At 41.5% G+C, this 26,135-nt stretch overlaps 1 protein-coding gene across 4 annotated transcripts in view; it reads left to right on the top strand.

The window, feature by feature from the left end:
- AFAP1 (actin filament associated protein 1) overlaps nucleotides 1–26,135 on the top strand; it is a 168,313-nt gene that overhangs the window by 121,475 nt on the left and 20,703 nt on the right. For all 4 annotated transcript variants that reach the window (XM_084626774.1, XM_084626772.1, XM_084626773.1 and 1 more), the window contains 5 exons: nucleotides 5,070–5,162; nucleotides 7,205–7,289; nucleotides 11,407–11,556; nucleotides 13,856–14,067; nucleotides 17,930–18,075. In XM_084626774.1, the coding sequence (XP_084482900.1) occupies nucleotides 5,070–5,162; nucleotides 7,205–7,289; nucleotides 11,407–11,556; nucleotides 13,856–14,067; nucleotides 17,930–18,075 (686 nt within the window). The remainder of the gene's footprint in view (nucleotides 1–5,069; nucleotides 5,163–7,204; nucleotides 7,290–11,406; nucleotides 11,557–13,855; nucleotides 14,068–17,929; nucleotides 18,076–26,135) is intronic.

Genomic DNA, 26,135 nt, shown 5'->3' with positions numbered 1-26,135 from the left:
CTGCTATTGTTGTTGATGTGAAAGGATACAGCTTTACTATCACAGTACAGAGTGGGCTCGGGGGGCTGGCAGTAAGAAAAAGAATCTTTATGTGTAAAATGAGCACATGTGATATGAAAATCAGAAAAACAATTAATATGGAACCACACATGTCGTACTTGTATAGTCACTTTCTAGGGCAGAATTACACTTTCCTAAAAGTCACAAATACAGTCTGCAGTAGGTGTGGGAAGAGAACCCAGGAGATCTGATACTCAGTTACCTGCTTTAACCACTAGATAATATTCCTTCCCTAATAATTTCCCATTCTTTCACATGTAATCATGTTAGCTCATGGGTTGTTAGCTCATGGGTTGAGCTCCTTTCTTTGCATTTGTTTTCATAAAACGGGTATTAAACATCTGTTTGTAGAAAATCATATCTGTGATTACAAGGGGAGCTTTTCGGCCTCAAATAATATCCGCATCCAGAGGGCGATGGAGGCAGCTTTCCGTTCCGAGGGGGTACCTCCACATCTGTAGCAGTACTGCAATGCCAGAGCCTAAAGCAACATTACGTAGCTGCCCAACGCTCCTTTCACAAGACTCTGATCCAATTGCCATATATGGCAGTAGGTTTGATGTTAATAACACAGGCCAGTGTGTATGGGGGTTGGCCTGATTGAATGTCAGATGGGAGCGAATTTTAAAGGGGATATGTGTGGACTAAAGACCATCTTAATAGTTGCTAGCTCGTTTGAAGTCCCCTGCCACTCTCCGCTCCTCCCAACCAATGGCAATGGGCAGGGGAGATGGTCCTTTTCATTTAAGTCTAGGGGTGCTTTTATAAGAGGTGTGTCGTTGCAATGGGGAGCAGGAGCTCGTCTTTAGTGCTTGGAGAGTGGCGTGGGAAAGTTATTTCTTCTCTCCCTCTTAGCCTGCTGGGGCTACTTACGTGAATTGCTAGACGGAGAGGTCTTCAGGGGATTTCTCATATCTGCCTGTAAAACATCCAGCACTTGGTTGGTACTGTACTAGGGCCGTAACTCACACAGGCTGAAAAGAAAGACGGACAGACTCAGGATGCCATTGTCACATTTGATAATGGTAAATAACCGCCTTCTTCTAACACAGAGCAAAGAGCTATATGAGAATAAGAAAAACAGGGGCTTGGCCTTAAAGCTATTTCTTCTCCCTCTGTTTCATTCTAGCACTCCTATCTAGAACCCTCCCCAGCCACCACTTTTAAAGAGACAGTATTACTATCTTCAGAGTTAGGAGGCAGTGGCCAGGAGGCAAGGAATTCATTTACTCAAGTTCTTCTCACTTAGCGCATCTCTGCCACTCTATGGAATGCAGAGAAGTTTTTCTTTTTCTGGAGGGTTCTACATAGCAGGCAACCAGTTCTCTGGCTTACGACATAGCTGGTATCTTATCTGCAGCCTGTCTCATGGAAGATGGTGGATAAATTCAGGTGACTAGAGCATTTGGGTTTTACAAGCATGTAAAAGAAAGGAAGGTAGGTCCTATACTGGGCCGTCCAGCCTTGATAGTGTTCATTTAAAATAGTAAATAGTAATTGTGGAAATTGATGAGTTCAGTACAGGTGAGCACCCTATAATTAACTCAAATGCTTATGTAGTTGGAGCATGTAGGCCCAGCACCTGCAAACACCAGGAATGTAATCCTCGCCATTGAAGTCAATGGCAAAACTCCTATTGATTTCAGTGGGACCAGGATTTCACACCTAGACAGCAAGCTCCTTGGGGCAGGTACTCTGTCTTTATGTGGCCTTGATCCACACTTACCTTGTGTGCCACTGAAGTCAATAAGACACAATGTGTGTGTTTGTAGGATCAGAGCTATGTTGGTACAATAGTTCACACGACAGACTCCTGATCCAGTTGGGGCCTCCAGGCACTATTGTGACTGAAAAAAAATATGAATATATAGTTCAGGCTGCACAAAAATGTCCAGCCTACACGTTTTCAACCTTTTCATTCCAAAAAGCCATTTTCACATGCTAAGACCAGAAATATTTTTAACTTTTGGGGGCTGAAATTTGTCAAGTTTATTTTAAGTGGTTTAGCTTTGAAGTGATCAAAAAAATGAAAAGCTTGCAGTGTGCTGATTTTATGTAGTCCTAAACTTTAAAATAATGCTTCATTTCATACAAACTTGGATTGACTTTCCTCAATGGATCAGTGTCGGCTGGTGGCATATATGAACGCTACTCCTGTCTGTGTGTGTGAGAGACCGAGAGAGGGAGGAAAACTCTCTCCCACCCACCCCTCACACTGAAATCTAAAATATTGAAGGAATTTTGTTCAGTCTTTCCATGAAAGCCTCTTTTTTGAGTAGACACTGCAAGAGATAGTATTAGCATTCAAAAATCATGACTCAAATCCCCAAGTAATGAGATTATATTAAAAATAAATTTAGGGTTCTTTTTATGTGCCTTTTTGAGCTATTAGGATACGTTCAGATCACATTTTCATGCTTTTCTCAGTGACCATGAGGAATGCAAACTTCATTGTTTTAAATGAAAGCTGAGGCTCTTGTGTATTCGTATGACTCCAGGTCCTGGGGCTTTAAGAAAATCAACATATATTCTAAGACTCATGATGAAATCATGAGAGTTGGCCACACTGATGTTTCAGCTTCAAAAGTTGTGAGTAAAAACTATGAGCATGTGAAAACAGCAATTATTATGGCAACATAATTATAAAAGGGGCATCAAAGCACTCATCCAGAACACCATGGAGTACAAGTTTGAAACTGTGAATAAAACACAGTAATGTTCCACCTGGAAATTGATGAGCCAATCTTCACCAGCTGAAGATGGATCCCTTGAATCCAAAAATGTTCACAAACTGAATTTTTGAATATGCATGTGCTTCAGAGTTTGCCATGAGCTTCCTATGATCAACATTATTTGTGCATCATTTTTATTCAAAATTCTATTAAAACCCAACTAAGCACTTTGGGAAAGCTTTCCCTTAAGTGTGTGAGGTATTTCAAGAACAGTATTTACTCGAGTGCATGACTTGCACATACTATTCTGTGGTTGCTGCCAAATCATTTCCCTCTGTTCTGTCTGTAACTTCCATTACTATCTGCCTTTGCCAAAATTAACTAACTGTGTGGTGTGACCAGATGCTGAAAACATGAGCCGTTGTATCAAGGTCATACAGGAGACAGGAATGAATGTTCCCAGAAACTGAATGGTCAAGTTTCTTTACAAATAAAACACTCACATACTTCCACTAAACTGAAGCACAGGAATTAAATCTGACCATAAGTTGTATCTATATCTGGTCTTGATGCCAAAGTTGTTAAGTGGTATTCATACCCTGCTACTGACAAGAGAGAGCGAGCGCTGGGGCCAGACCTCAAGATGCAAAATTGCATGCATTGTGGTCCCCAAAAGAGTGTGGGTGTGTTTGGGGTGCCAGGGAGGAAGGGAGTAGAGTGTCAATAGGCCTGAGAGGAGGGATGGTCCAGTGTTCAGGCTGCTAGCCTGGAAGCAAGAGACCTAGGTTCAATTCCTTGCTCTGCTAGCAACTTCCTATGTGACCTGGGGCAAGACACTTAGACTCTCTGTGCCTCAATTCCCCATCTGCTCAGATACTGCAATAACAGGGCCATATAAGTACTTTAGATAGACACTTGGTTTGCTTAGTATGCCCTTAAAGTGAGGTTCAGCTCTAGTAACTAGAAAAGGACATTATTTGATGCCATCTTTGTTATGTCTTAATGGTTTCCATATCAAATTTGTTCAGTTTTCAATTAAAAAGATATTTTTATTTCAGCCATGCAAACAGCCTGGGATCTGAATGTTAAGCTTGTATTCTGGCTTGTGTACCGTCACTGGGAGTGAAGGTTCTGTGAGCCAAGTTCTCTCGCTAGATAAATCATGTGATGTCAGAAGTATAAATGAGGGCAGAATTTGGCCCTACATTTGGAACTTAGTTCACATTTCTGTTAATGATGCCTCAAGCACAATAAAATGCATTTCTCTCTTAGCTGGGTGGACTCTGCTGTATTAGCAAGGGCAAAGGGGAGTAAAAGCATATATATGTCATTCAGGTCAGCAGATGCTGCTCTGACTACACCCAGGGAGGAGAGCTGTTAATTAAGAAAGTCCCACTTTTACATAGTCACTTTTCTGGCGATATCTACACTCTCTAAGGCATTTGCAATCAAGAACTCAAATATTCCCCTCAACACCAGGTACTCCAGTATGAAGATTGGTAGGTGGCAACCCTATCTAAGAATCAAAACCAAACTGTGTGCACAGAGAAAACAGGAAAAGTAAAAGCCTTCTGCCTTTATATTTTTGAGGCCTTATTTTACAGATGCAGTTTTTGAGCTCCCATAAATTCTATCAAAATCCATCTCCTTCTGTGGATTTTTCTTTCTTTCTTTCTTTCTTTGCAGGGGAGGGGCGCATAAAATAACTCACATTTCCTAAGAGATATTTGCAAGTAGTATGAACTATGCTTCAGTGCCAATGTTACTGTGACCACTGAACATCACATAATGAATATGAAAAATCCATTTAAACCACACACTCAAGAGTATCTGATACAGATCTGCAATTTGGTCAGCACATCATTATTTCTTCATTAGAAAAAAAGCAGCTGGGTAGCATACTAGGCAGCAGTGCTGTCCCCTGGCTTGCAGGATCTTGGATCTAATCCCATTTTTAGTCATAACGAAATGAATTTGGTGGTGTCAGCTGAGTTCATGTTGCAAAACTACTGCAAGTGCTGGCAGCTTCTTTACTCAGGAGAGGCTTGGAGATTAGCTAGTCTAGAAATTGAAACCTTTCACCTCTAGACATTATGGCTCCTCCAGGTCATTCATGAAGCGATTTAGTGAGGCAGTGTGGAGAAGCTCAAGCAGTGGCAGCCTGCCTAACATATTGCCTGTGGATAAAGAGAATAATTTCCACACTGCTGTTTTAACCTTCAGGATAGCAAATATTCTTAGTGCTTCATCTCGAATAAAGTCCTCTGCTCAGCAAAATATAATTTTTCTGTTCTTTGACTTGTGTGTCAATGAAACCATTTTGTACTTCTTTTTAAGGTGATAAAAGACGTTTGCAGCAACTGCACTGGAGCAATAGATTCAGATGGACCATCATCTAGTTCTCCGATACACAAGACAGAACTGGAAAAGGTAAAGTTAAAGTATTACTAATGCAAAGATAGATGATGGTGTTATATTATGGAGATGTCAACAGTGACTCTAAAGTTCAGGTTGCATTTACCCTTAAAGCAGGACTCCAATTAATGATTGAATTCAATCTCTACATTTGGCACAGTAACTGTGTAGCTTTTTCAGTAAAATACTTGGTAACTTTTGTAGAGGAAACATTTTAAGATGCCACATTTGTGGAAATTTTTCCCCTTCTTCCTCACATTTCTTTGGGTTCCTCTACATAAGTTGCACAGTTCCCAAAGACTCCAAATTTCTCTCTCACATTCTGATAACATCTCTGGAAGAGGCCATTTTTTAAATGAAATACACACACAATTATTCCTCATATTCAGGCAACGCAAAATTGGCCAACTTCAGCAACTCATATCCATCAGCAGCTTTTTGTTTTAGATGCTTACAAGCAGGCATGCTCAGTAGCACGGGACATGGTGGGTGAGCTCTGGTGTAGAGATGGACCTGTGGAGACAAGGGAAACAAGCAGGGATGTGGAGCCTGGGGAGGAATGGTTGGTGGGGATATGATGGGCTGGACTGGGGTTTTGGAGGTCTGGCAGAGGAATTCCAGTCTGTATTGAGGCTTGAGCACCCCTGGCATAGCGAGGTGGCAGTGTTGAGAGCCTGTGAAGTGCTCATGTTTTGACACAGAGATACCTGGCTCCCTGACTCACTAAGGGTATATCTACACTACAGTTAGACCCCCGGGGCTGGCCCATGCCAACTGATTTGAGCTCATGGGGCTGTTTAATTGTCGTGAGACATTTCTCTTGCCTGTTTTACAATATTATATATAGAGAGAGATTCTAAAATGTTACTGTCTATTAATGTGTTAAACAGCAAGATCAGGTAAGAAGTGCTCATAGATTAAAGAAATCTTCAAAATGATATTTTTAATGAATGCTTTAGATATACATTTACAATTGACAGCCTTACACAAACAACACATTTGTACAGGTAGCATTTCAGACCTTTCAGTGTATGTAAGAAAAGAGTCTGTTCAATTAAGTTTTTAGCACCAGTTACTCTGTACCGGTTGGGAAGGAAATACAGGATGGTGCGGTATCAAGTTTTCCTTGCCACAAATTTGGGATGCCGATGTTACTCATAAGTGGTGAAGCCATGATTGAGTTATGTAAATTGTGTTAAACAGATACCAATAAAAAGCTTTATGGCACACCACAACATATGAGTTTTGTTTATGCCACACATTTTAGGTAATAGCTATTTTATAAACTTTAGATTTTTAATTTTTTATTAGTAATATACACATAATTACTAGTCTCTTATTTCACAGACCTTTTTATAGTCTCAGACTATAAGGGAACCGTTGTGATAATCTAAACTGACCTCTTGCACATTGCAGGCCACAGAACCGCACCCCCACACTGCTGTAATAGAGCCATAACCTCTGGCTGAGTTACTGAAATCATGATTTAAAGATTTCCTGTTGCAGAGAATCCACCATTTACTCTAGTTCATACCAGCAAGGGATCCTTACTTACGCACATCGAAAATACGGAAATTCTACCTCTAGAAATGTGTTGTGTTTGGTAGGTTGTAAGTTGTAAATGTATACCTGAAGCATTCATTAAAGATCTAGTTTTGAAGATTTCTTTTATGTAAAATGAGCACTTGTTGTTTAGCACATTAATAGAGAGCAACATTTTAGAATCAAAAAATGTAATAAAAATATATTATGGGTAACATTGTTATGGGTAACATGATTAGTCTTAAATTACTCTTAAAAGGATAAAAGAATGGATATATTTGGCAATACAGTTCTAATGTGGCTTAGTTTTATTTTGTTTTTAATGCTTGTGTGGTGACATAAGAAATCTATGTAATGTAAATGAACACTTGACTATCTCATATTTATTTGTCCTCAGGATGGATGCTTGGCATGTGTTTAATTTAATAATAAGCGTAACTTTAATTTGACTCATGACACATCATTTGGCCAGTGTGACCACATGAGAAATGACTTAATTTATTTTGTCCATGCAGAAATTGTCCTCTGAGAGGCCAAGCTCAGATGGGGAGGGTGCTATAGAAAATGGAATCGCTGCTGTGTGTAATGGAAAAGAACAAGGTGAATCCCATATGCCGAGTGTGTTTTAAATATTCAGCATAAAGAATATAATAATTTTTTTCTTTTATGAATTGGGGAATAGGTAATAACGCTTTGTAAGTAATGTAATTAGTCTTTATGTCTACCCTGAAAGTTGAACTATACCAAGCTTGAATTACGTAAACCTTTACATTGGTGGATATTAGAATATCTCCATTCTAGTTATGAGAGGTTTCAGAGTAACAGCCGTGTTAGTCTGTATTCACAAAAAGAAAAGGAGTACTTGTGGCACCTTAGAGACTAACCAATTTATTTGAGCATAAGCTTTCGTGAGCTACAGCTCACTTCATCGGATGCATACCGTGGAAACTGCAGCAGACTTTATATATACACAGAGAATATGAAACAATACCTCCTCCCACCCCACTGTCCTGCTGGTAATAGCTTATCTAAAGTGATCATCAGGTGGGCCATTTCCAGCACAAATCCAGGTTTTCTCACCCTCCACCCCCCCACCCCCCCACAAATTCACTCTCCTGCAGGAGAAAACCTGGATTTGTGCTGGAAATGGCCCACCTGATGATCACTTTAGATAAGCTATTACCAGCAGGACAGTGGGGTGGGAGGAGGTATTGTTTCATATTCTCTGTATATATATAAAGTCTGCTGCAGTTTCCACGGTATGCATCCGATGAAGTGAGCTGTAGCTCACGAAAGCTTATGCTCAAATAAATTGGTTAGTCTCTAAGGTGCCACAAGTACTCCTTTTCTTTTTGCTAGTTATGAGAGTTATCCACCTGTAACGTTGATGTAAGTGACAGCAGGATCAAGGCCCATATGTAAGTTTTGAAATGACTTTTTCCTGTGTTCATAAAGTACGCTGTCTTCTATGGGGGAGTTGAGCCAACCACTAACTGTATGTAAGGTTTTTCCCTATAATTTTAAACAGGAAGGGTATCATAGAATTTTATAAGGGAAGACAAGAATCATGTATGCAAAATAACTTTAAAATGATCTACTCCACTTTGGAGTCAGAAAGCTTGTTCCCAGTCCTTCGATTCCAAGCTGAGGGACATTCCAAATTCAATTTCCTGAGTAAGGTCTGCAAAATCAATCCCCAGATTATCTTTTTGTTTCCCCTTGAAAAAAGATTTCTGTAAACAGGTGATACCAACCTAGTTAAGCTAGTTAGCTTGACATATACAGATATTCAGTTTTATTCAGAAGAGCACATTTGCTTTAACCAGTACTTTCCTGTAGGTGTGAAAAAGCTGATGGAAGCGCTATTGGAAAACAGTTGCATCAGCATTGGCTTTTGGGCAAGTTGCACTGTGCCTCCCCTTCCTGACACCATTGGGTGTGTGTTTCCTTTGGGTGTTTTAGTTTGTAATCTTTGCCCTCCTTTTCCAATGGAGATTTTGAACAAATCTCCCAAATTCATAGATCTCCACACCCCAGTCAACAGAATGGAACATAGTAGCTCACTATGACTTCTAGGTCCAAAATGTATGGCTACATTTACATACTACAGAAACTTCCATAAAACTACAGAAGGCAAAAAAAATTGTGTCTCTGTAGACCCCCATGCTGGTTGCATGTGTCTGTGGTACGAAAGTCCAAAATATGTGCATAGTCCAAGATTTTCACAAGTGACTAGTGATTTGAGTGGCCAACTTGAGGCACCTTATAGGGGCTTGATTTTCAAAAGTGTGCTGAATGCACACCCTCGGAAAATAAGGCCCATTTGAAGTGTCTGAAGCTGGGTAATCAAAAGCACTAGTCACTTGAAACTCTTGGCCTTCAACTCTGTCATGGTAGAATCAGTCTTTTATAGTAGTGAAGAGATTTAAATACTGACATTTAATGCATTAACACATAGCTGTCATCACTAAATCATTTTAAGGGGTTCTGAATGAGTTGCAGGTTCTTTTTTAAATCAGCTGTAACAGTGAGAGTGAAAGCTCAGTTAGCCATGTGAAGGGAAGCTGACTTCACTGTGCATTGATCTCCCTTCTGCTCCCACAGAGCTGCTGCCCACCTGCTTCTACTCTCCCCCTCTCTCCACCAGCATCTTGTTCTGCGGTGGTGAAGAAGGTGAGAAGAAATGGCTTACTTGCCAATCTGTCTTGAGATCAGGGGATGTATCCCTTTTACATACTGCAGGAGAAAGAGGTTGGGAGAAATATTGTTTCCTCTACCTTTCTTCTCCATGGCGGAGTAAAACGCCATGCGGAGTGAAGGTAGAGGAAGCAAGAACATTAGAGTTCACGTGGGCTCCTTTCACTGCATTTTCCCAGAGCTGGGAATTCTTCCCTTGCACTTTCCACCTTACTGAGCTTGATTTGTCTTTCTTTGAGTTCTGAGGGATGTGAGCATTTATTCCCCAAACGCAGACACAAACGTTCTTCTTCCCTCCCTCCCCTACTCCACAGCTGCAGATATTCTTCAGCTGCTGCTGTATGGGATAGCAGCTCGTCTTCAGTCCAGTGCTGCCTCCTGCTGTCTCCCTATGCTCATGATGATATGAGCAGATGGGATACTCTCCTTCCCTAGAACTTTGGGAATTCATTGCATGTAGGGACAGCACCATATTAGGTTACATCAGCCCTGCAGATCCATGGGCAGGATTTAGCTTTTTGCTCCCATACACAAATCATCATTCTACTGAAGGTTTTCAGATAATCCACTTTCACCTGTGAAAAAAGGACTCCCCTGCTGCATATACGTTGGTGGCAGAGTCTTACTGAAAGAGACAGTCTTGATGACAGATGGAATTTCTAATGATTTCCCGTGTTAACAAATAACGAAGGCTAAAAAAAGACAACAAATTGTGGCTTGAGAGTTTCTGAACTATTTCTCTCTTGTGTACATTCTTTCCCGTGAGTTACCAATTCACATAATTTGTACCAGTTATTTTTTTAACATTGTTGTGCTTAAATCAACATTTCACATTTCAGTTCATATCTTTCAAATGAACCTTTTGTTTGTTTTTGGGGGGGCTCAGTTCAGACCCACAGAGTGCTGCTTTTTGTGCTTGTGTGTGTGGAGAGGGGGAAAGATGGTTCTAACAAACTGTCAGTTCTGTCAAAACCACTAAGTTAAATTTCATTTTTTGTCAAAGCCACAAATCAACTAAGGTTGAACTCAAGGTGGGCCCATGTTTGCAATAATAGTTGGGGCTGAGTTTTATATTGTTGATAAAACTCAAGCCAGATAATTATGGTTCTGGTTTTGTGCAGCTCTGTTTTTTTGTATTGGTTGTGATTGTCTGCTATATTTTTTAAAAATATATTATGTAGGCTCTTAAGTCATTTAGCCACTTTTGAAAGTTGTGTCCTCAGCACTGATCCTGTTCACTTTAATGGAAGCAAGTTAAGTTCAGCACCAATCTGTATGTTCATACCAATAATACTCGTACATTACTTTAAGTTCCCATATATATTGATTAGATCTAGTAAACTATTTTTTTCTGCACTGTCCTTTCCATAAAAATGAACACCAGCTCCCAGTCATTGGGAGCATTAAGTGATCTTGATTATTCCATTATAAAGGAAAGTTATCTTATAATACATGCCTTTCTCAAAGACCCATTCTGATCTGTATAGTTACCTTTACCTAGTTCCAATAGCAGGGATGTTTTTGCCAGGCATATACTTACTTTAAAAAAAAAAAAAGGCTTGATTCATTGCCATGGCATTATGTTGGAAATGCTTTTCAGGAACAATGACAGGAGATCATCCAACTTCCATTTTTGTTCCAGTGTAGTCAGGTTGAATGTACAGCATGGAATTACCCCAACCACACTTCTAAATTAGAAGATGGTTATAGTGGAGAGGAGCAATTCGACTGATGAATTTTAATGATAAACTTGCTTTAGTCTTACCTTTCTGTGTGCCATGTTTTTAATATTGTGCTGGGCATGTGATATGGGTATCAGCATTAATGATGCCTGCAACTGTGCGTCTCTTGTCAGAAGGTAGCTGTTTTGTCCAAATGCTTGTGTTAAGAATTAAGTCAGTTTTGTGCGTGCTTGTATATCTGCAGTGCAGTTGTTTTCGTGTCTATTTTGATCCATGTGCTTTAATATAATTGGTTCCAGTCAAACATACTAAGATGTCCATGTTTGTTTTCTCGATAGTTAAGAGGAAGAAGAGTTCCAAGTCAGAGACCAAGGGCACAGTGACTAAAGTAACCGGGAAAAAAATAACAAAGATCATCAGTTTAGGGAAGAAGAAGCCATCAACAGATGAACAGACCTCATCAGCTGAGGAAGATGTTCCAACATGTGGTAAGTGATTTGATGCTTTTAGATTCTTAAGCTTACACTGCAATGAAAGCACTATAGACTCCCAGCCTAGCCATTCATATACAATTGCCCCTACTGCAATCGTTTTCAAACTAGTTGGTATTGTGTAAAACTTCACAAGATTACAAATTTCTTGTAGGCTATTTCCCCACTCAATTGTGTTTCCACTTCCGTCCAAAGCTGTCTCTCCTTCTCCCCTGGACCGTCCCCCACTTAAGACCATGCACAGGACTTGGATACATGTTGATTTTTGAAAGTTAAATAGGGCCATTTGGGAGGGGAAAAAAAGTGGAGGGGGTCCTCTTTTAATTCAGGGAGACTACATTGGACTGGGAGAGCTTCTGTAAGAGGCACAATAGGAGAAAAAAGAGAGATTTGGGTTAGATAATAGGAACCGCTCATCGTTCCTAAATAGGTCAGCCACAATGTATATGAGAAGGCTTTTCCATCCCTGTGGTTGTATCATTTTGCACCAACTCTGGTTCAAGAGGGAGAAGGTGGGGCTTGAGTGGGGTGGACAATACTGAGAATCCTAAGTAACCACGATCAGGAAGCTCTTTCCTTCTCCAGATTTCCACTTTTTGTTGTTGTTGGGGTTTTTATTTTTTTGGTGGCATCTTCCAAGGGTTGCACAGTTCAGATATGCTGATATATCCTGCTGGATCAAGCCCTGAAGTTGTAACTGTGATGTTGGAATGGAAACCCAGAAAAATTAAGCTATATAACACATAATTTAAATGAAAACCAAAAAGATAGCTATCCAGAATGATTAAGAGCTTTCCTCCTTGTAACTGAAAATGAAAATCGGCAATGAGGTAAAAGATGAATCATTTCATATAAATTCTGCCCGGAAGAAGATGTCATTCAATCCTTTCCTCTTTTAATACTCTCTTTGGAAGTGGAAATATACTGTCTATAATTCATGAACCATATGTGATTGGGAGCCAAGTTCAAAGGTATTTTTCTCTTCCAGTATAAACTAGTGGCTTAAACTAAACCTAATATGAAGGTGTTCTTGGGGTTTTTTTGTTTTGTTTAGTTTTTAAGTTACTTATTTTAATTTCAGTGAAATCCCAGTGGAGATTTTTTTTTTTATTCTGCTTTAAAATTCCCCTGCTGTGAACCCAAAGAACAGCAGAGGTAAAACTGACCTCTCTGGTTTAGCTGTTCTAGCTAAGTAGAATGAATTGCCAAATGGGTTTTTATGGAATTGTTGTCAGACATTATAGACACAAGCTCACTCCCTGATCATCTCACAGTAGCACAGGGTTTTCTCCCAGTGCCCTGTACACATAGTTACCTGAAACTCCACCACCATATTTAACTTACCATCCATATACTGGGTTTGTAACCAGTTAATGACATGGTTGGTTCTACACATCTTGCATGTACACAAAAAACGTGATTAATAACACATGGTAACCATGGCCGCTGTAATGGTGTTTTGCCCTCATCAGCAGCTTAGGTTGCATACAGTTGTTTTCCTGCAGCCAGGTCATAACATTCATATTTTTGCTGTGCAGCTGGGACCTCATAATCATGCCTGTGTAACCACTTTAACTGATCTTGCTTCCTTCCAACTCTCTAAGCAGTGGGATGTCTTTTGAGTGCTTAGTCCCATGTGCTGCTGGTGCTGTTTTATGTGCATGTCCATTAGTCCTTGTGTTGCTTGTTGAGTCATCATGGGTTAGCTGTCATTATTTCCACAGAAAGCACTATGAAAACACAATTAGCAGTGTGATAGATCTGGATGTATCCATAGAACTGTAGAATATGGTTCAGTTGTGAAAAAGCTGTGTGGGCACAAATCAGCTGTGCCTGTAACTCTCACATGAGCAGGTTATGTTTCTAGTGTAGTCTAGGATATGCTGAAACCTTTTAAATCGTATTTTTAAATATCATCCTACTTTGGGGTTCACGGTGGGAACACCTCTTGACTCCCACACTGCTACCTCCATTTTTACTAAAATCTCGGGGAAACCCTGTGGCAGGAGAGCTCTGGAATATTCAGCCAGAACTGTCACTAACTCAGCACAGTCATTTGCATATGTTCGGAATATGACCAGGATCAAATCTTTATAGGCCAGGCTTTCTGAGTTACTGGTACAGTGAGAGTTTCAATAAAAAAAATTTAAAAGGCCATTTATTTGTCTTCTTAAAATCATCTGGATTTTCAATCTGCATGTACAGGAATAAGTTTTATATGAACTAGCATTACATCGAAAAAACATTTTTAAAAAAATGTGAAGGATAAAATATCTCATATTTTGTTTTATTGCAGGATATCTGAATGTGCTCTCAAATAACCGGTGGCGCGAACGCTGGTGCAGAGTGAAAGATAATAAGCTCATTTTCCATAAGGACAGAACAGATCTGAAGACCCACATTGTTTCTATTCCTCTGCGTGGCTGTGAAGTCATTCCAGGCTTGGATTCCAAGCATCCCTTGACATTCCGTCTGCTTCGAAATGGGCAGGAGGTCGCAGTGTTAGAGGTGCGATGTTTATTGATGTGCATACTTTGCAGAGATGCATATGGGCTAATTACATGACCTCGTTCATACAACCTGCCTTTCAAAATGCTTTCCACAGTTAAATAATAGAGTTACAGAGCTGGGTAACAATCATTACAGAAAGAAACAAATTAAGAGTTACAGGCAAAAGAGACTTATCTGGATGAGAATTGATGTTAAATCAAACCCTAATACTGTTGATTTTTAACTCACAACAGTCTTCCCTGTTAAGATGTTTTCTGCTGTCTCTCTCTCTCTCTCCACTCTGACCTTTTCTCTTCCCTTTACAAGTGCCTATGCACCTCCCCTGTTAGTCTTCAATCAAGGAGGTAATTCAGAATACAAATGACTGAGCGCTAATTAAATAACATTGCTGTGGCTCACTACACTGAAGATTAGAATGCTGGATCTGTATTTCTCCTGGGAATATTAATCAACTTTAAGATTTGTTATTCTGAAGTCATCGTAAGGTGGTATATCTATACTAGAGAAATTGGTTCCTAGCCACAAGTTGGGCCTCCTACCATGCACATCAGTGAAACATTCCCAGCTGTACACAGGCCATTATGCCATCGTTTACATTAGACTTGTTTCAAGCAAGGCTAAGCACTGTGTACTCTTCCAGCACTGGAGGGGAAAAGCTAGCATAATAGCTCCAGTACTGCAAATAGCCTTCGTGCTGCTGTCCCCTCAGACGGTCTTGTCAACTGCTGGAAATGGCCCACCTTGATTATCACTGCAAAAGGTCCCCACCCCCACCCCGCTCTCCTGCTGGTAATAGCTCACCTTACCTGATCACTCTCGTTACCGGTTTCAGAGTAGCAGCCGTGTTAGTCTGTTTCCACAAAAAGAAAAGGAGTACTTGTGGCACCTTAGAGACTAACCAATTTATTTGAGCGTGAGCTTTCGTGAGCTCTCTGTGTATATAAATCTCCCCACTGTATTTTCCACTGAATGCATCCGATGAAGTGAGCTGTAGCTCAGAAAAGCTCATGCTCAAATAAATTTGTTAGTCTCTAAGGTGCCACAAGTACTCCTGTTCTTTTTGTCCCAAAGTAGCATCCTCTCTAGTCTGCTTTCTGCTGCGCATGGGTCAGATTTGCCAGAAGAAAGTGACCTGTACCAATAGTACTGCCTGCACTATGAAGGTGATATAGGTGCATTTATTTTATGAGCATCAACTTCTTCCAAACCACTGGCCCACAGTGAGCGAAGCATCCTTCCATGGAAATATGCATGTCTCACGCAGATGGGCAGCACTGGGGCAGTTCCAGAAGACTGGAAGAAAGCTAATGTTGTGCCAATTTTTAAAAAGAGTAAACATGGTGACCTGGATAATTATAGGTTTGTCTGTCTAACATCAATCCTGGTTAAGATAATGGAGTGCTTATACAGGACTCTATTAATAAAGAATTATAAGAGTGATTAATGGAAGTAATTAATGCCATTCAACATGAGTTTATGGAAAGTAGATCCTGTCAAACTGACTTGATATCTTTTTTCGATGAGATTAAAAGTTTGGTTGATAAAGGTAGTAGTGTTGTAATATACTTAGACTTCTGTAAGATACATGACATTTTGATTAAAAAACTGGAAAGATATAAAATTAATATAGTACACTTTAAAAGGATTAAAACCGGGTAAACTGATAGGTTTCAAAATGTAAACAGGGAATCATCATTGAATGAATGTGGTTTTAGAGAGGTCCTACACAGATAGGTTCTTGCCCCTATACTTTTTTTAACATTTTTATTAATGACCTGGGAGAAAACATGAAGTCATCACTGATAAAGTTTACAGATAACAAAAAATAATTAGAGTGGTAAATAATGAAGAGAACAGATCACTGATACAGAGTGATCTGGATCATTTGGTGAGCTGGGCGCAAGCAAATAATATGCACTTTGAATATGGCTAAAGGTAAATGCATACATCTAGGAACAAAGGATGTAGGCCATACTTACAAGATGGGGGAGTCTATCTTGGGAAGCAGTAACTCTGAAAAAGATTTGGGGGTTCTATTGGGTAATCATCTGAACATGAGCCCCTAGCACGATGCTGTGGCCAAAAGGGCTAATGTAATCCTTGGATGCGTTGACAGGGGAATCTCAAGTAGAAGTAGAGAGGTTATTTTACTTTGGCATTTGGCACTAGTGTGATCACTGCTGGGAATACGGCATCAAGTTCTGGTGTCCACAATTCAAGAAGGATGGTGATAAATTGGAGAGTGTTCAGAGAAGAGCCATGAGAATGATTAAATGGTTAGAAAAGGTGCCTTATAGTGATAGACTCAGAGAGCTCAATCTACGTAGCTGAACAAGGAAAAGGTTAAGGGGTAACTTGATTACAATCTATAAGTACTACATGGGGAACAAATATTTAATTATGGACTCTTCAGTCTAACAGAGAAAGGTGTAACATGATCCAATGGCTGGAAGTTGAAGCAAGGCAAATTCAGACAAGAAATTGTTTAGCGGTGTGGGTAATTACCCCATTGGAACAACTTACCATGGGTCATGGTGGATTCTCCATCACTGACCATATTTAAATCAAGATTCGACGTTTTTCTAAAAGACATGCTGTAGAAGTTATTTGGGAGAAGTTGTGTGGCATGTGTTACACATGAGGTCAGACAAGATGACCACAATGGCCCCTTCTAGACTTGGATTCTGTGAGTCCAAAGACCAAGAGAAGACAGCTATTGACAACCACTGAGCCGATCTGAGAGAATACGCTCTTGCTTAACACAGGCAATAGCTGTAAAATGGAAAACTACACTAAAGAGCTCCATAGTTGTATTATTTAATGTCTTTGCAACAAATCCAAGGGTAGGAACCCCTCCCCCCCAAAAAAAGTCAGAATAAAACAAACAGAATAGGAAATTTCAAATGAGCTAAAATAAGTTCTTTTCAGTGCTTATTTTAAAAACAAACTTGAACTATGAAAAATTGCTCCATGGTAGCTCTATTGCCTTTTTATTGGTTAAAATTGGAAACCTCAGATAAAGATAACATGTAAGGAAACGAGTGGGAGGCCGACTTTCATTTTCAGACTCTGGTCAGATACTTTGAACACTCAGGTTTTCTTAAGTGCAGATGAGGTCAGTGTCTTGTCCTTGAAGAAGGATCATGCTACGTATGCACAATACAGGTTATTTGGATGATGATTTACAAGAACAGGAAATGAATGAAGTGTAGTATAAAGAAGAGGAACTATGGTAAGGAAATTGAGATAAAGGAAAAAAATCTTTGAGTCTGTTACATTGAATAAAGAAACTTAAAGTAAATAAATATTGAAATGCCTATAAAATTTTATGAAATTTTTCAAAAAATGAAAATCATTGAATTTCAAAAACTAGAATGATTTCCACCATTTTAATTCCCTCCCCCCCTCCATTTTTCAACCTGCTCTAGTATTTCTTTGTCCAAGGTTATCCTGCCTCTACAATTTGGACAAGTTACCTTTCTTAAAAGCTTAGCCGTGTAGTGGAAAACATTTGTCTCAGCTTTCAGTTTTCTGAAATCTAAAATAAGGAAGGTGCATACCTAGATACACTGGCTTCATGCATGTATGCTTTCGTTATTTTGCTGGAACTGTTCATATTGCTTTACTACATAATCAATTAACATGTTGCTTTAAATGTGTTCGTTATGACAGAATAACCTCAGTGAATATTACTTTTTGTTAGCTTAGTTTGGCAAAGGTGATCCAGAACTTCACATGCATCATTATATCAATATGTTAGTAAAATAATTACTTCATGTAATTATGAAGTAATTAATATGAAAAAGCCTATTGTTTCAGTGATAATTTGAGTTTACATAAAATCTTCTCATCCTCATAGCCTTCATCATCTGAAGACATGGGCAGATGGATTGGGATTTTACTGGCTGAAACCGGTTCAGCTACAGATCCTGGAGCTCTGCACTATGACTATATTGATGTGGAGATGACTGCAAGTGTCATACAAGCTGCAAAACAGACCTTCTGGTAAGATGCATTAAAAGCAATTTAAGGGCGTTTTCAGTAATTTCAGAATTTACAGCCTTACATTAGCTCTAATATCAAGAGACCTTATCGAACCTTCCCTTTTTGGCAAGATATTAAACACTTGAGGGATTGAAATCTTGAGTCTCTGAGCATACGAGATGTGTTTAAGATTATCTTGCTGGCATCCGGCTAAGTATTACAAGAGAGGCAGAATATGTCCACTTTTATGATGTATTCAACTCTCACACTTACAGTGTAAGAGGAATCTAGTAATTGGGTGCTATTTTAACCCCTTCTTACTGGCAGCCCTAAAGCTTTAAATGATCAAATAAGTTGAAGCTTGGCCACAATTCAGTCACAAGAGTTTACGCTGGTTATATTCACTTTCCGCGTTTTAACAGAACTAATGTAAATTCACAGAATTGGTTTAGCCCTCAGTACTCAGCAGAAATACTGGTTTTATGTGTCATTACAATCTGTAACCTACTAACCCTCCTTTGTCCTGTGACTGCAGAGGTGTGAATTGCCCACTGCATCTTAAATGATCTCTTACAACATGTGTTTACCCATAGGCTAACTGGTCAGGGTGATTAAGCACTGTTATAAATTGCCCAGGGAGGTTGTGGAATCTCCATCACTGCAGATTTTTTAAGAGCAGGTTAGTCAAACACCTGTCAGGGATGGTCTAGATCAGTGGTTCTCAAAACTTTTGTTTTCGCTGACCACTTGAAAATTGCTGAGGGTCTCCGTGGACCACTTAATGATCTTTCCAAATGTTGTTTCTACCATTAGCTAACTATTGGATAAAAGCGCTATGTTAAAAAGAACCTTAATAATTAATGTTTTTTTTGTTCTACAAATAAAAGCACACAACTCATATTTTAATATCACTAGTCTTACTTTCTAATCTAACCTTTCTAATCCGATGGATGTGCCCTCTCTCCCCCGCTGCAGCAGTCCCTGAGCTGGGGCTGGGAAGAAGGGGGATCTCTCCCTCTCTCCTCTGCCCCGGCAGCCCCCAGGCTGGGAAGGAGGGTGGGAGGTCTCTCCCCCACCACAGCAGCCACAGAGCTGAGGCTGGGAAGGAGGGCTGTCTCTCCCTGGCAGCTGAAACCCTGGAGCTGGGGAAAGTCGCCTCTTCCTCTGGCCGCTGCAGCCTTGCATGTCCCAAATTCCCCCCACCCCCTCTTCTCAACCCACTGGCCCTTCCTCCTGTTTCCGCCAAGACCACCACCTCACCTTACACGTGCATCTTCTCCAGGGTCCAGGCACCTAATTAGTGGAGCCATACTTGCGTGGCTCCACTAATTAGGTGGGTGGCCCTTCGTTCTCTCGTGTGCAGCTGCCCAGAGGCACACCTCAGAGGGAACTATCTGCGGACCACCTGAATGGAACTCACGGACGACTGGTGGTCCGTGAACCATAGTTTGAGAACTCTTGTCTAGATAACACTAAGTCCTGCCATGAGCGCAGGGGAAAGGATTAGATGACCTCTCAAGGTCCCTCCCAGTCCTGTGATTCTACAATCTCTCCCACCTTGTATTTAGCTGTGGTACTCTGACTACCTTTCCCAGACCTGAAGAAGAGCTCTGTGTAGCTCGAAAGCTTCACCAACAGAATTTAGTCCAATAAAAGACCCACCTTGTCTTTCTCATAGACCCACTACATCCAATTGTTCCTTGCTGAAGGATTAAAAACTCGCAGTTGTGAAATTCATGCCAATACATGAATTCAATACACAATGAAGATTTTGTTAGTATATGCCTCAGGACAGCAAAGTGTGGATAGAAGATATCTTGGCCAGACAGTTTACTAGGGCTTTATGAACATGATCCTGCAAGGTGCTGAGTGCCCTCAACTCCCATTGAAATTACTGGGATTCAACACTTTGTCGAATCAAGCTCAATATAGCCATCATAAATATGAATAGACTAAAAATACTTAAAGGGTGAGAACCTAGTTTAGCTTTCTGTTGCAAATACTATCAGACTCTCAGCAGTGAAGGGTCAGGAGGGCTGCAGCGTAGAAAAATGAGACACTTCATTCATGCTCTAGTTCAGAGGTGGGCAAACTATGGCCCACAGGCCACATCCGGCCCGCGGGATCACCCTGCCTGGCCACTGAGCTCCCGGCTGGGGAGGCTAGCCCCGGCCCCTCCCCTGCTGTCCCCCCTCCCCTGAAGTTACGCTGCCGTGCGGGCAGTGGGGCTGCGAGCTCCTGCTGCTCCAAGTGGCATGGTAAGGGGGCGGAGTGCACGCAGCAGTGGGGGAGTTGGGTAGGGGGCCCCTGGGGGCAGTCAGGGGACAGGGAGCGGTTGGATGAGGCGGAGGTTCTGGGGCGGGGCGGTCAGGGGTCGGGGAACAAGGGGGGTTGGATAGAGCATGGGAGTCCTGGGGAGCCTGTCGGGGGGTGAGGGGGTAGGCAGGGGACAGGGAGCAGAGAGGGTTGGATAAGGGGTGGGATCTCAGGGGGGCAGTTTGGGGTTGGGGGTCCTGGGAGGGGGCGGTCAGGGGACAAGGAGCAGGGGGAGGTTGGATGGGTCAGGCGTTCTGAGGGGGGCGGGCAGTGGGAAGGGGCGGATAGGGGGTGGGGGCCAGGCTGTTTGGGGGGCACAGCCTTCCTTACCTGGTCCTCCATACAGTTTTGCACGCCGATATGGCCCTCGGGCCAAAAAGTTTGCCCACCCCTGCTCTAGTTTGAATGGCTTTTGATAGAAATCAGGGTTGATTCATCTCTTACCACAATCCCATTTTTGTCAAATTCAAGTAATTTTGATCGAATTATAATGCAGTTAGTTTAGAGGCTTGTGCTTATATACATTTTGAAGTTAATAGGGCTCAAAAAAGCTTTTCCTGTGACATGCATTTTTCGCCTCCATCAGCATCCAGTGATAACCACATGTAAGAGAGAAGCCGGATGGAAATGTTTTTGCCTGAATACTGCTTGGCTTTCATTTTATGAACAAATGTGATATTAATTGAAACCAAGTGGAAAAAATAAGTGCAACTAGACCACATATTAGAAAGGAATGCCAAACCTAACTTGCAAAATAATAAAAATTCCCTATCCAGTATTTGTTTAAATTTGTTGTACCACAATAAAGTGAATGTAAGAGCTTATCAGCAAGCAACCTTGGGCATGTCTCTCTTAACTTCTGATCCAATTATTCTTGTAATATTAGAAGGGGAAATGAGAAATGACTTGGCCTTTCTTATCCATCCACATAGCAAAAACTCTCACATCTCAGTTACTACAACATCTTTCTCTCTAACCTCAAGTAATGCAGTCTTGCCCCATTCATATCCATTCAGAATGCTCCTGCCAAGATCACTTTTCTGCCCTATCCTTTGATTGTTTTTGTTTTGTATTACCATAGCACCTGGGAGCCCCAGTCATGGACTGGGGCCCATTTGATCATGTTACCCCTCTCTTTACATCCCTCCCCTGTTTTCCCCCACATTAAACATAAACTGTGTGTCTTCGCTCTCCAGGCTCTTTGCAGCCTCTCCAATCCTGCCTGTCATCTCTCCTTTGCTATCAAGATGTCAACTCTCGCCTCCAGTTAACCCATGATGCCAGACTCTGTCACTTGTTCCATTTTCCAACAAGTACTTTTCTGCTTTATCCCGTGCTGCCCCTTGTGATGGGGAGGAGCTCCCCATAAACATCCATAAAGTTACCTCACTATCCTCCTCCAAAACTCTCTTTTGCTGTGATGTCTACAATACATTTGACAACAGTTAGGCTGCCGGTGTGCTGAGACCACTGCCTGTCATATATGACTAATATCATCTCATTGGTTCCTTGCACTCCCCCCCCCCCCATCCCCTCTTGTCTTATACTTAGATAGTACAATATTTGAGGTAGGGGCTGTCTATATTTCTAAATATAGTCCAGAAATATTTGGGTAGTGTTTCTCATCAAGGATAGCAGAAAAAAATATTGGAGTTTCTTGACAACGCTTTTGTTTTTAGAGCTATCTATGATACAGTTAGGAGCATTTTTACAATGGTGAATTATGATTTTTTTCCCCCTGAAAACTCTGATCTCATGATCATCTTGTCCAATTCTAATATATATATATATATATATTTTTAAAATGCTCCTGTGGAAGAAGACGTGATAAATTTCAGGTTGAAGTGTTGGTTGGCAGGTGGGGGTGGGAGGGAAGTGTCAAAATCCAGATTACAATGGAAAACTACTTACAAAGGCAAGACCTGATTCTGTAAATACTTACACATGCCAGTAACAACACACATGGAGTTCGACTGGACTATTCCTGTTTATAAAACTGCTCAATTACTTAAGTTTTTGCTGGATCAGGACCTCAGCCAGATTCTGCCAATTTTACATAGGACAAGGAGTCAGTAGATCAGAGTTTTTCCACATTAGGGATTGCAACATAAACATGCTATGCAAAGCTGTTAATTGTAAACAACTATAAATTCTTCAAGAACTTTTATTCAGCTGTGAGGAAGAAGATCAAAAAGCCTCTGTCACAAAGGAAACATGTTTTGGCTGTGAAACATTAATACAGAAAATAGTGGAATTCTGTACTGGATGTTATAATAGACCATGATTATTGCACAAGATCATTATAGGATAATACTATAAGAGTGAAATTCACCACTGTGCCTATTTGCCATTTAAGTTCCATTTGACCCCTAAAAATAGGGCTTAAAGTAGGACTTAAATAGCACATGAGCCTTGTGTTGGCCCCTCTGCAGTAGGGTGAATTTCACTATACACACAAAGAAAGAGTTCTAAAAGGAGCATATCAGTAGTAAAAATGTAGCAGTGAACATTGTGCACAATAATTCTCTAATCTGGCATTTGATTTATAGAGAGATACCAGGTTTATATATTCAAAAGCAATATGTAATGTCTTCTGATTATAATCAAAGACTGTGAACAGTGTAATATGTCAAAACATACAGTACGGCACTAGTTATTTTCTCAGTTATTTTACAGCTTGATGTGACATTTGCAGTATGTTCATTCTCTTGAGGATCAGATCTTGAAATGTATTGAAGGCTTTCAACTTCCTATTGAATTAAGTGGGAGTTGAGAGTATTAGTACCTTACAGGACCAGGCTCTAAATGCTGACAATGGTTAGTTAATAATATTAAAAATATCTGCAGAAAACATTGTTCCTCATTCTACACATTTGTGAAAGCAATTTCCTCTCTGAATCATAGTTCTTCTTCGAGTGCTTGCTCATGTTGATTCCGTTCTAGGTGTGTATGTGCTCACGTGCACAGTTGTTGGAGACTTTTGCCTTAGCGGTATCCGTAGGGTTGGCAATGCACCCCCTTGAGTGCCACGCTCATGTGTTGGTATATCAGGTGCCGCCGGCCCTATGCTCGCTCAGTTCCTTCTTACCGCCTGTGGTGGTTGGTCAGAGTGCCTCTCTCCCTTGCCTTGCAAGTGATCAGCCGTTCTTTCCCTTTCGACTTCGTGTTCCAGCTTTAAATAGTTTTGTTTATTGTAGATTAGTTAGTAAGTAGCTGTTTAGTACTGTAGTTAGGCAGTTAGGGTCCTGGTGGGGACTTTGCCCCAGGCAGGGCATGCCCCAGTCTCCGGGTTTAAGGAGTTTGAGGCGCAAGTGGTCTTCTCGTCCATTCTCCCTGGGGAAGGAAAAGGCCTGGGCAGAGACCGTCGAATCGTGGAAGTCAACGAATGGCTACGCAGGTGGTGTTGAAGAGAGGGCTTTTGATTCTTTGACCATGGGATGATGTTCCAAGAAGGAGGAGTGCTAGGCAGAGACGGGCTCCACCTAACGAAGAGAGGGAAGAGCATCTTCGCAAGCAGGCTGGCTAACCTAGTGAGGAGGGCTTTAAACTAGGTTCACTGGGGGAAGGAGACCAAAGCCCTCAGGTAAGTGGGGAAGTGGGATACCGGGAGGAAGCAGGAGCATGCAAGAGGGCAGGGCTCCTGCCTCATACTGAGAAAGAGGGACAATCAGCGAGTTATCTCAAGTGCCTATACACAAATGCAAGAAGCCTGGGAAACAAGCAGGGAGAACTGGAAGTCCTGGCACAGTCAAGGAATTATGATGTGATTGGAATAACAGAGACTTGGTGGGATAACTCACATGACTGGAGTAACATCATGGATGGATACAAACTGTTCAGGAAGGACAGGCAGGGCAGAAAAGGTGGGGGAGTAGCACTGTATGTAAGGGAGCAGTATGACTGCTCAGAGCTCAAGTATGAAACTGCAGAAAAAACTGAGCGTCTCTGGATTAAGTTTAGAAGTGTGAGCAACAAGGGTGATGTCGTGGTGGGAGTCTGCTATAGACCACCGGACCAGGGGGATGAAGTGGACGAGGTTTTCTTCCGGCAACTCACGGAAGTTACTAGATTGCAGGCCCTGGTTCTCATGGGAGACTTCAATCACCCTGATATCTGCTGGGAGAGCAATACAGCGGTGCACAGACAATCCAAGAAGTTTTTGGAAAGGGTAGGGGACAATTTCCTGGTGCAAGTGCTGGAGGAACCAACTAGGGGCAGAACTCTTCTTGACCTGCTGCTCACAAACCGGGAAGAATTAGTCCAAGCTAAAGTGGATAGGAACCTGGGAGGCAGTGACCATGAGCTGGTTGAGTTCAGGATGCTGACACAGGGAAGAAAGGAGAGCAGCAGAACATGGACCCTGGACTTCAGAAAAGCAGACTTTGACTCCCTCAGGGAACTGATGGGCAGGATCCCCTGGGAGAATAACATGAGGGGGAAGGAGTCCAGGAGAGCTGGCTGTATTTTAAAGCATCTTTATTGAGGTTACAGGGACAAACCATCCTGATGTGTAGAAAGAATAGTAAATATGGCAGGCGACCAGCTTAGCTTAACAGTGAAATCCTTGCTGATCTTGAACACAAAAATGAAGCTTACAAGAAGTGGAAGATTGGACAAATGACCAGGGAAGAGTATAAAAATATTGCTCGGGGATGCAGGAGTGAAATCAGGAAGGCCAAATCACACCTGGAGTTGCAGCTAGCAAGAGATGTTAAGAGTAACAAGAAGGGTTTATTCAGGTATGTTAACAACAAGAAGAAAGTCAAGGAAAGTGTGGGCCCCTTATTGAATGAGGGAGGCAACCTAGTGACAGAGGATGTGGAAAAAGCTAATGTACTCTATGCTTTTTTTGCCTCTGTCTTCACGAATAAGGTCAGCTCCCGGACTACTGCACTGGGCAGCACAGCATAGGGAGGAGGTGACCAGCCCTCTGTGGAGAAAGAAGTGGTTCGGGACTATTTAGAAAATCTGGACGAGCACAAGTCCATGGGGCCGGATGCGCTGCATCCGAGAGTGCTAAAGGAGTTGGCGGATGTGATTGCAGAGCCACTGGCCATTATCTTTGAAAACTCATGGCAATCCGGGAAGTCCCGGACGACTGGAAAAAGGCTAATGTAGTGCCCATCTTTAAAAAAGGGAAGAAGGAGGATCTTGGGAACTACAGGCCAGTCAGCCTCACCTTAGTTCCTGGAAAAATCATGGAGCAGGTCCTCAAGGAATCAATTCTGAAGCACTTAGAGGAGAGGAAAGTGATCAGGAACAGTCAGCATGGATTCACCAAGGGCAAGTCATGCCTGACTAATCTAATTGCCTTCTGTGGCGAGGTAACTGGCTCTGTGGATGAGGGGAAAGCGGTGGACATGTTGTTCCTTGACTTTAGCAAAGCTTTTGACACGGTCTCCCACAGTATTCTTGCCAACAAGTTAAAGAAGTATGGGCTGGCTGAATGGACTATAAGGTGGATAGAAAGTTGGCTAGATTGTTGGGCTCAATGGGAAGTGATCAATGGCTCCATGTCTAGTTGGCAGCCGGTATCAAGTGGAGTGCCCCAAGGGTCGGTCCTCAGGCCGGTTTTGTTCAATATCTTCATAAATGATCTGGAGGATGGTGTGCATTGCACCCTCAGCAAGTTTGCAGATGACACTAAACTGGGAGGAGAGGTAGATATGCTGGAGGGTAGGGATAGGATACAGAGGGACCTAGACAAATTAGAGGATTGGGCCAAAAGAAATCTGATGAGGTTCAACAAGGACAAGTGCAGAGTC

This window comes from Lepidochelys olivacea (assembly GCF_965140295.1).
Source record: "Lepidochelys olivacea isolate rLepOli2 genome assembly, chromosome: 4".
NCBI classification, from domain to species: Eukaryota; Metazoa; Chordata; order Testudines; family Cheloniidae; genus Lepidochelys; species Lepidochelys olivacea.
The sequence above is the reverse complement of the archived record's forward strand: the minus strand, read 5'-3'. Positions and strand labels throughout refer to the sequence as shown.